The 12,656-nt window shown below is 34.6% G+C and overlaps 1 protein-coding gene across 1 annotated transcript; it reads right to left on the bottom strand.

The window, feature by feature from the left end:
• Positions 1–657: 657 nt before the first annotated feature.
• On the bottom strand, positions 658–1,353 carry LOC141701195 (uncharacterized). Its single transcript, XM_074504856.1, has one exon. The coding sequence runs from the start codon at positions 1,351–1,353 to the stop codon at positions 658–660; it is 696 nt and encodes a 231-aa protein (XP_074360957.1).
• Positions 1,354–12,656: the final 11,303 nt, after the last annotated feature.

Genomic DNA, 12,656 nt, shown 5'->3' on the forward strand with positions numbered 1-12,656 from the left:
CTAACATGGTTAATTAGAACCAAAATATGGACCAAAATTTACTTGTATGAATATGGCACTAAGAGGTGGTAAAAGGATTTCTAATTGCATGTACATGATGTTAACATGTTAATTGTACCAATATATGATGGCAAGTGACTCTTATAAGGTGCAAAGTGACTCTAATATGGTGAGAAGTCACTTAAATGATTTATTAGAGCCAAAATGTGGCCCAAAATTGACTTGTAGGAAAGGGGTACCAAGAGGTGGTTAAAGGATGTCTAATTGCATTTACGTGATGTTAACATGTTAATTGTATCAATATATGGGGCAAGTGACTCTTATAGGGTGTAAAGGTACTCTAATATGGTGAACAGTGACTTATATGGTTGATTAGAGCCAAAATGTGGAACAAAATTAACTTGTATGAAAGTGGCATTAATAGGTGGTAAAGGGATGTCAAATAGGATGTATATGATGTTAACATGTCAATTGTTGCATATATGGTGGAAAGTGAATCTTTTGTTTTTGCTAATTAAATAATTTTGTAACCCAAAAAAAAGAATACAATTAAGAGGGGCATACCCCAATAGTCAAGAAGAAGTCCCGTGGCTGGCAACTAAAAACCTATCTGAGAAGCCACTATATCCCAAGGTCAGGAACTAATAAAGCATTACATTAGTAAAACATTAAAACCAAAGAAGGGTTTAAACCAACCCATTTTTGGAACGTAGCCGAAGAGAACAATTTCTCTTTTACAATGCGTCTAATAGTACTAATAATAGTCAAAGTAGGATTAGAAGCTCCAGGGTTATGGAGTCTAAAATTTCTTTCTTTCCATGTGTAGTACACGGCAGTAGAGAAAAACAAGCCCGCAATTTTTAACTCCTTCTTCTTCAATTGGCTAGTAACAAAGTGCCCCTGGATGCAGTCATTCCAATCTTCCGAGAAATGGAAGTGGAGAGCTTTACGCACAAGATCAAAATATGGACAGTTTGAGAAAATGTGATGGATGGATTCACAATCATTGTAGCAAAGAATACAAACCGGATCAACCTGCATGCCAAATGAAACCATACGATCCTTTGATAGAAGTCTATTAAGAATAGCAAGCCATGTGATAAAAGAGCATTTTGGAACCGAGAAGCTATTCCAAACAAAATCCGACCAGGGCACTAAAGCATTCGAAGCACGGACAGAGTCCCAAATATTGGTTATCTTAATATTCCGAGTGAGAAGACCATCCCAAGATATAACATCCGATCTACAAATCCTAACCGAATTTGCAATGTTTCTGACCTCAATAATGTCCACATGATTAGAAGAGGGAAGATCCCAAATCCCATTACGAAGATAGACATTAATAGGCACCATCGAGGTAGATTCTGCTGTGGATATAATAGAATCAGATATTTTGATAAGAGATTTACCATTCGCCCAAGGATCATGCCAGAAAGAAAACACCGAATTTGGCCAAAGTGACTCTAAAATGGTGAGAAGTGACTAACATGGTTAATTAGAACCAAAATGTGGACCAAAATTGACTTGTATGAATATGGCACTAAGAGGTGGTAAAAGGGTTTTTAATTGCATGTACATGATGTTAACATGTTAATTGTACAAATATATGATGGCAAGTGACACTTATAAGGTGCAAAGTGACTCTAATATGGTGAGAAGTCACTTGTACGAATGGGGTACCAAGAGGTGGTTAAAGGATGTCTAATTGAATGTACATGATGTTAACATGTTAATTATATCAATATTTGGTGGCAAGTGACTCTTATAGGGTGCAAAGTGACTGTAATATGGTGAAAAGTGACTAACATGGTTAATTAGAACCAAAATGTGGACCAAAATTGACTTGTATGAATATGGCACTAAGAGGTGGTAAAAGGATTTCTAATTGCATGTACATGATGTTAACATGTTAATTGTACCAATATATGATGGCAAGTGACTCTTATAAGGTGCAAAGTGATCTAATATGGTGAGAAGTCACTTACATGATTGATTAGAGCCAAAATGTGGCCCAAAATTGACTTGTAGGAAAGGGGTACCAAGAGGTGGTTAAAGAATGTCTAATTGCATTTACGTGATGTTAACATGTTAATTGTATCAATATATGGGGCAAGTGACTCTTATAGGGTGTAAAGGTACTCTAATATGGTGAACAGTGACTTACATGGTTGATTAGAGCCAAAATGTGGAACAAAATTAACTTGTATGAAAGTGGCATTAATAGGTGGTAAAGGGATGTCAAATTGGATGTATATGATGTTAACATGTCAATTGTTGCATATATGGTGGAAAGTGACTCTTATAGGGTGCAAAGTGACTCTAATATGGTGAGAAGTGACTAACATGGTTAATTAGAACCAAAATGTGGACTAAAATTGACTTGTATGAATATGGCACTAAGAGGTGGTAAAAGGGTTTTTAATTGCATGTACATGATGTTAACATGTTAATTGTACAAATATATGATGGCAAGTGACACTTATAAGGTGCAAAGTGACTCTAATATGGTGAGAAGTCACTTGGACGAATGGGGTACCAAGAGGTGGTTAAAGGATGTCTAATTGAATGTACATGATGTTAACATGTTAATTATATCAATATTTGGTGGCAAGTGACGCTTATAGGGTGCAAACTGACTGTAATATGGTGAAAAGTGACTAACATGGTTAATTAGAACCAAAATGTGGACCAAAATTGACTTGTATGAATATGGCACTAAGAGGTGGTAAAAGGATTTCTAATTGCATGTACATGATCTTAACATGTTAATTGTACCAATATATGATGGCAAGTGACTCTTATAAGGTGCAAAGTGATCTAATATGGTGAGAAGTCACTTACATGATTGATTAGAGCCAAAATGTGGCCCAAAATTGACTTGTAGGAAAGGGGTACCAAGAGGTGGTTAAAGGATGTCTAATTGCATTTACGTGATGTTAACATGTTAATTGTATCAATATATGGGGCAAGTGACTCTTATAGGGTGTAAAGGTACTCTAATATGGTGAACAGTGACTTACATGGTTGATTAGAGCCAAAATGTGGAACAAAATTAACTTGTATGAAAGTGGCATTAATAGGTGGTAAAGGGATGTCAAATTGCATGTATATGATGTTAACATGTCAATTGTTGCATATATGGTGGAAAGTGACTCTTATAGGGTGCAAAGTGACTCTAATATGGTGAGAAGTGACTAACATGGTTAATTAGAACCAAAATGTGGACTAAAATTGACTTGTATGAATATGGCACTAAGAGGTGGTAAAAGGGTTTTTAATTACATGTACATGATGTTAACATGTTAATTGTACAAATATATGATGGCAAGTGACACTTATAAGGTGCAAAGTGACTCTAATATGGTGAGAAGTCACCTGTACGAATGGGGTACCAAGAGGTGGTTAAAGGATGTCTAATTGAATGTACATGATGTTAACATGTTAATTATATCAATATTTGGTGGCAAGTGACGCTTATAGGGTGCAAACTGACTGTAATATGGTGAAAAGTGACTAACATGGTTAATTAGAACCAAAATGTGGACCAAAATTGACTTGTATGAATATGGCACTAAGAGGTGGTAAAAGGATTTCTAATTGCATGTACATGATCTTAACATGTTAATTGTACCAATATATGATGGCAAGTGACTCTTATAAGGTGCAAAGTGATCTAATATGGTGAGAAGTCACTTACATGATTGATTAGAGCCAAAATGTGGCCCAAAATTGACTTGTAGGAAAGGGGTACCAAGAGGTGGTTAAAGGATGTCTAATTGCATTTACGTGATGTTAACATGTTAATTGTATCAATATATGGGGCAAGTGACTCTTATAGGGTGTAAAGGTACTCTAATATGGTGAACAGTGACTTACATGGTTGATTAGAGCCAAAATGTGGAACAAAATTACCTTGTATGAAAGTGGCATTAATAGGTGGTAAAGGGATGTCAAATTGGATGTATATGATGTTAACATGTCAATTGTTGCATATATGGTGGAAAGTGACTCTTATAGGGTGCAAAGTGACTCTAATATGGTGAGAAGTGACTAACATGGTTAATTAGAACCAAAATGTGGACTAAAATTGACTTGTATGAATATGGCACTAAGAGGTGGTAAAAGGGTTTTTAATTGCATGTACATGATGTTAACATGTTAATTGTACAAATATATGATGGCAAGTGACACTTATAAGGTGCAAAGTGACTCTAATATGGTGAGAAGTCACTTGGACGAATGGGGTACCAAGAGGTGGTTAAAGGATGTCTAATTGAATGTACATGATGTTAACATGTTAATTATATCAATATTTGGTGGCAAGTGACGCTTATAGGGTGCAAACTGACTGTAATATGGTGAAAAGTGACTAACATGGTTATTAGAACCAAAATGTGGACCAAAATTGACTTGTATGAATATGGCACTAAGAGGTGGTAAAAGGATTTCTAATTGCATGTACATGATCTTAACATGTTAATTGTACCAATATATGATGGCAAGTGACTCTTATAAGGTGCAAAGTGATCTAATATGGTGAGAAGTCACTTACATGATTGATTAGAGCCAAAATGTGGCCCAAAATTGACTTGTAGGAAAGGGGTACCAAGAGGTGGTTAAAGGATGTCTAATTGCATTTACGTGATGTTAACATGTTAATTGTATCAATATATGGGGCAAGTGACTCTTATAGGGTGTAAAGGTACTCTAATATGGTGAACAGTGACTTACATGGTTGATTAGAGCCAAAATGTGGAACAAAATTAACTTGTATGAAAGTGGCATTAATAGGTGGTAAAGGGATGTCAAATTGGATGTATATGATGTTAACATGTCAATTGTTGCATATATGGTGGAAAGTGACTCTTATAGGGTGCAAAGTGACTCTAATATGGTGAGAAGTGACTAACATGGTTAATTAGAACCAAAATGTGGACTAAAATTGACTTGTATGAATATGGCACTAAGAGGTGGTAAAAGGATTTTTAATTGCATGTACATGATGTTAACATGTTAATTGTACAAATATATGATGGCAAGTGACACTTATAAGGTGCAAAGACTCTAATATGGTGAGAAGTCACTTGTACGAAAGGGGTACCAAGAGGTGGTTAATGGATGTCTAATTGAATGTACATGATGTTAACATGTTAATTATATCAATATTTGGTGGCAAGTGACTCTTATAGGGAGCAAAGTGACTCTAATATGGTGAAAAGTGACTAACATGGTTAATTAGAACCAAAATATGGACCAAAATTGACTTGTATGAATATGGCACTAAGAAGTGGTAAAAGGATTTCTAATTGCATGTACATGATGTTAACATGTTAATTGTACCAATATATGATGGCAAGTGACTCTTATAAGGTGCAAAGTGACTCTAATATGGTGAGAAGTCACTTACATGATTTATTAGAGCCAAAATGTGGCCCAAAATTGACTTGTACGAAAGGGGTACCAAGAGGTGGTTAAAGGATGTCTAATTGCATTTACGTGATGTTAACATGTTAATTTTATCAATATATGGGGCAAGTGACTCTTATAGGGTGTAAAGGTACTCTAATATGGTGAACAGTGACTTACATGGTTGATTAGAGCCAAAATGTGGAACAAAATTAACTTGTATGAAAGTGGCATTAATAGGTGGTAAAGGGATGTCAAATTGGATGTATATGATGTTAACATGTCAATTGTTGCATATATGGTGGAAAGTGAATCTTATAGGGTGCAAAGTGACTCTAAAATGGTGAGAAGTGACTAACATGGTTAATTAGAACCAAAATGTGGACCAAAATTGACTTGTATTAATATGGCACTAAGAGGTGGTAAAAGGATTTCTAATTGCATGTATATCATGTTAACATGTTAATTGTACCAATATATGATGGCAAGTGACTCTTATAAGGTACAAAGTGGCTCTAATATGGTGAGAAGTCACTTACATAATTGATTATGGCCAAAATGTGGCCCAAAATTGACTTGTACGAAAGGGGTACCAAGAGGTGGTTAAAGGATGTCTAATTGCATGTACATGATGTTAACATGTTAATTATATCAATATTTGGTGGCAAGTGACTCTTATAGGGTGCAAAGTGACTCTAATATGGTGAAAAGTGACTAACATGGTTAATTAAAACCAAAATGTGGACCAAAATTGACTTGTATATGGCACTAAGAGGTGGTAAAAGGATTTCTAATTGCATGTACATGATGTTAACATGTTAATTGTACCAATATATGATGGAAGTGACTCTTATAAGGTCCAAAGTGACTCTAATATGGCGAGAAGTCACTTACATGATTGATTAGAACCAAAATATGGCCCAAAATTGACTTGTAGGAAAGGGGTACCAAGAGGTGGTTAAAAAAATGTCTAATTGCATTTACGTGATGTTAATATGTTAATTGTATCAATATATGGGGCAAGTGACTCTTATAGTGTGTAAAGGTACTCTAATATGATGAACAATGACTTACATGGTTGATTAGAGCCAAAATATGGAACAAAATTAACTTGTATTAAAGTGGCATTAATAGGTGGTAAAAGGATGTCAAATTGGATGTATATGATGTTAACATGTCAATTGAAAGTGACTCTTATAGGGTGCACAGTGACTCTAATATGGTGAGAAGTGACTAACATGGTTAATTAGAACCAAAATGTGGACCAAAATTGACTTGTATGAATATGGCACTAAGAGGTGGTAAAAGGATTTATAATTGCATGTACATGATATTAACATGTTAATTGTAACAATATATGATGGAAGTGCCATATTCATACAAGTCAATTTTGGTCCACATTTTGGTTCTAATTAACCATGTTAGTCAATTTTCACCATATTAGAGTCACTTTGCACCCTATAAGAGTCACTTTCCACCATATATACAACAATTGACATGTTAACATCATATAAATCCAATTTGACATCCTTTTACCACCTATTAATGCAAATTTCAAACAAGTTAATTTTGTTCCACATTTTGGCTCTAATCAACCATGTAAGTCACTCTTCACCGTATTAGAGTCACTTTGCACCCTATAAGAGTCACGTACCACAAAATATTGATATAATTAACATGTTAACATCATGTACATGCAATTAGACACCCTTTAACCACCTCCTGGTACCCCTTTCCTACAAGTCAATTTTGGGCCACATTTTGGCTCTAATCAATCATGTAATTGACTTCTCACCATATTAGAGTCACTTAGCACCTCATAAGAGTCACTTGCCATCATATATAGGTACAATTAACATGTTAACATCTTGTACATTCAATTAGAAATCTGTTTACCACCTCTTAGTGCCATATTCATACAAGTCAATTTTGTTCCACATTTTGGTTCTAATTAACCATGTTAGTCACTTCCATATTAGAGTCACTTTGCATCCTATAAGAGTCACTTTCCACCATACATGCAACAATTGACATGTTAACATCATACACATCCAATTTGACATCCTTTTACCACCTATTAATGCAACTTTCAAACAAGTTAATTTTGTTCCACATTTTGGCTCTCATCAACCATGTAAGTCACTTTACACCATATTAGAGTCACTTTGCACCCTATAAGAGTCACTTGCCACCAAATATTGATATAATTAACATGTTAACATCATGTACATGCAATTAGACATCCTTTAACCACCTCTTGGTACCCCTTTCCTACAAGTCAATTTTGGGCCACATTTTGGCTCTAAGAAATCATGTAAGTGCCTTCTCACCATATTAGAGTTACTTTGCACCTTATAAGAGTCACTTGCCATCATATATTGGTACCATTAACATGTTAACATCATGTACATGCAATTAGAAATCCTTTTACCACCTCTTAGTGCCATATTCATACAATTTAATTTTGGTCCATATTTTGGTTCTAATTAACCATGTTAGTGACTTTTCACCATATTAGAGTCGCTTTGCACCCTATAAAAGTCACTTTCCACCATATATACAACAATTGACATGTTAACATCATATACATCCAATTTGACATCCTTTTACCACCTATTAATGCCACTTTATACAAGTTAATTTTGTTCCACATTTTGGCTCTAATCAACCATGTAAGTCATTGTTCACCATATTAGAGTACCTTTACACCCTATAAGAGTCACTTGCCCCATATATTGATACAATTAACATGTTAACATCACGTGAATGCAATTAGACATCTTTTAACCACCTCTTGGTACCCCTTTCCTACAAGTCAATTTTGGGCCACATTTTGGCTCTAATCAATCATGTAAGTGACTTCTCACCATATTAGAGTCACTTTGCACCTTATAAGAGTCACTTGCCATCATATATGGTACAATTAACCTGTTAACATCATGTACATGCAATTAGAAATCCTTTTACCACCTCTTAATGCCATATTCATACAAGTCAATTTTGGTCCACATTTTGGTTCTAATTAACCATGTTAGTCACTTTTCACCATATTAGAGTCACTTTGCACCCTATACGTGTCACTTGCCATCAAATATTGATATAATTAACATGTTAACATCTTGTACATGCAATTAGACATCCTTTAACCACCTCTTGGTACCCCTTTCATACAAGGTAATTTTGGGCCACATTTTGGCTCTAATCAATCATGTAAGTGATTTCTCACCATATTATAGTCACATTACAACTTATAAGAGTCACTTGCCATCATATATTGGTACAATTAACATGTTAACATCATGTACATGCAATTAGAAATCCTTTTACCACCTCTTAATGCCATATTCATACAAGCCAATTTTGGTCCACATTTTGGTTCTAATTAACCATCTTAGTCACTTTTCACCATATTAGAGTCACTTTGCACCCTATAAGAGTCCGTTTCCACCATATATACAACAATTGACATGTTAATATCATTTACATCCAATTTGACATCCTTTTACCACCTATTAATGCAACTTTCAAACAAGTTAATTTTGTTCCACATTTTGGCTCTAATCAACCATGTAAGTCACTATATATTGGTACAATTAATATGTTAACATCATGTACATGCAATTAGAAATCCTTTTACCACCTCTTAGTGCCATATTCGTACAAGTCAATTTTGGTCCACATTTTGGTTCTAATTAACCATGTTAGTCACTTTTCGCCATATTAGAGTCACTTTGCACCCTATAAGCGTCAATTTCCACCATACATGCAACAATTGACATGTTAACATCATATACATCCAATTTGACATCCTTTTACCACCTATTAATGCAACTTTCAAACAAGTTAATTTTGTTCCACATTTTGGCTCTAATCAACCATGTAAGTCACTTTACACCATATTAGAGTCACTTTGCACCCTATAAGAGTCACTTGCCACCAAATATTGATATAATTAACATGTTAACATCATGTACATGCAATTAGACATCCTTTAACCACCTCTTCGTACCCCTTTCCTACAAGTCAATTTTCGGCCACATTTTGGCTCTAATCAATCATGTAAGTGACTTCTCACCATATTAGAGTCACTTTGCACCTTATAAGAGTCACTTGCCATCATATATTGGTACAATTAACATGTTAACGTCATGTACATGCAATTAGAAATCCTTTTACCACCTCTTACTGCCATATTCATACAAGTCAATTTTGGTCCACATTTTGGTTCTAATTAACCATGTTAGTCAATTTTCACCATATTAGAGTCACTTTGCACCCTATAACAGTCACTTTCCACCATATATACAGCAATTGACATTATAACATCATATACATCCAATTTGACATCCTTTTACCACCTATTAATGCAACTTTCAAACAAGTTAATTTTGTTCCACATTTTGGCTCTAATCAACCATGTAAGTCACTCTTCACCATATTAGAGTCACTTTGCAACCTATAAGAGTCACTTGCCACAAAATATTGATATAATTAACATGTTAACATCATGTACATGCAATTAGACATCCTTTAACCACCTCTTAGTACCCCTTTCGTACAAGTCAATTCTGAGCCACATTTTGGCTCTAATCAATCATGTAAGTGATTTCTCACCATATTAGAATCACTTTGCACCTTATAAAAGTCACTTGCCATCATATATAGGTACAATTAACATGTCAAATTGGATGTATATGATGTTAACATGTCAATTGTTGTATATATGGTGGAAAGTGACTCTTATAGGGTGCAAAGTGACTCTAATATGGTGAAAAGTTATACATCCAATTTGACATCCTTTTACCACCTATTAATGCCACATTCATACAAGTTAATTTTATTCCACATTTTATCTCTAATCAACCATGTAAGTCACTGTTCACCATATTAGAGTACCTTTACACCCTATAAGAGTCATTTGACCCATATATCGATACAATTAACATGTTAACATCACGTGAATGCAATTAGACATCCTTTAACCACCTCTTGGTACCTTTTTCTACAAGTCAATTTTGCGCCACATTTTGGCTCTAATCAATCTTGTAACTGACTTCTCACTATATTAGAGTCACTTTGCACCTTATAAGAGTCACTTGCCATCATATATTGGTACAATTAACATGTTAACATCATGTACATGCAATTAGAAATCTTTTTACCACCACTTAGTGTCATATTCATACAAGTCAATTTTTGTCCACATTTTGGTTCTAATTAACCATGTTAGTCACTTTTCACCATATTAGAGTCACTTTGCACCCTATAAGAGTCACTTGCCACCAAATATTAATATAATTAACATGTTAACATCATGTACATGCAATTAGACATCCTTTAACCACCTCTTGGTACCCCTTTCGTACAAGTCAATTTTGGGCCACAATTTGACTCTAATCAATCATGTAAGTGACTTCTCACCATATTAGAGTCACTTTGCAGCTTATAAGAGTCATTTTCCATCATATATATTAGTACAATTAACATGTTAACATCATGTACATGCAATTAGAAATCCTTTTACCACCTCTTAGTGTCATATTCATACAAGTCAATTTTGGTCCACATTTTGGTTCTAATTAACCATGTTAGTCACTTTTTACCATATTAGAGTCACTTTGCACCCTATAAGAATCACTTGCCACAAAATGTTGATATAATTAACATGTTAACATCATGTACATGCAATTAGACATCCTTTAACCACCTCTTGGTACCCCTTTCTTACAAGTCAATTTTGGGCCACATTTTGGATCTAATCAATCTTGTAAGTGACTTCTCACCATATTAGAGTCACTTTGCACCTTATAAGAGTCACTTGCCATCATATATTGGTACAATTAACATGTTAACATCATGTACATGCAATTAGAAATCCTCTTACCACCTCTTAGTGCCATATTCATACAAGTCAATTTTAGTCCACATTTTGGTTCTAATTAACCATGTTAGTCAGTTTTCGCCATATTAGAGTCATTTTGCACCCTATAGGAGTCACATACCACTAAATATTGATATAATTAACATGTTAACATCATGTACATGCAATTAGACATCCTTTACCCACCTCTTGGTACCCCTTTCGTACAAGTCAATTTTGGGGCATATTTTGGCTGTAATCAATCATGTAAGTGACTTCTAACCATATTAGAGTCACTTTGCACCTTATAAGAGTCACTTGCCATCATATATTGGTACAATTAACATGTTAACATCATGTACATGCAATTAGAAATTCTTTTACCACCTCTTAGTACCATTATCATACAAGTCAATTACACATTTTGGTTCTAATAAACCATGTTAGTCACTTTTCACCATATTAGAGTCACTTTGCACCCGATAAGCGTCACTTTCCACCATATATACAACAATTAACATGTTAACATCATATACATCTAATTTGACATCCTTTTACCACCTATTAATGGAACTTTCAAACAAGTTAATTTTGTTCCACATTTTAGCTGTATTCAACCATGTAAGTCATTCTTCACCATATTAGAGTCACTTTGCACCCTATAAGAGTCACTTGCCACCAAATATTGATATAATTAATATGTTAACATCTTGTACATGCAATTAGACATCCTTTAACCACCCTTTGGTACCCCTTTCATACAAGTCAATTTTGGGCCACAATTTGGCTCTAATCATTCATGTAAGTGACTTCTCACCATATTAGAGTCACTTTGCACCTTATAAGAGTCATTTGCCATCATATATTGGTACAATTAACATGTTAACATCATGTACATGCAATTAGAAATCCTTTTACCACCTCTTAGTGCCATATTCATACAAGTCAATTTTGGTCCACATTTTGGTTCTAATTAACCATGTTAGTCACTTTTCACCATATTAAAGTCACTTTGCACCATATAAGAGTCACTTTCCACCATATATACAACAATTGACATGTTAACATCATATACATCCAATTTGACATCCTTTTACCACCTATTAATGCCACATTCATACAAGTTAATTTTGTTCCACATTTTGTGTCTAACCATGTAGTCACTGTCTACCATATTAGAGTACCTTTACACCCTATACTCTCTAGACCCATATATTTATACAATTAACATGTTAACATCACGTTAATGCAATTAGACATCCTTTAACCACCTCTTGGTACGCTTTTCTACAAGTCAATTTTGGGCCACATTTTAGCTCTAATCAATCTTGTAAGTGACTTCTCACCATATTAGAGTCACTTTGCACCTTATAAGAGTCACTTGCCATCA

This window comes from Apium graveolens, unplaced genomic scaffold (assembly GCF_009905375.1).
Source record: "Apium graveolens cultivar Ventura unplaced genomic scaffold, ASM990537v1 ctg3544, whole genome shotgun sequence".
Lineage (NCBI taxonomy): Eukaryota > Viridiplantae > Streptophyta > Magnoliopsida > Apiales > Apiaceae > Apium > Apium graveolens.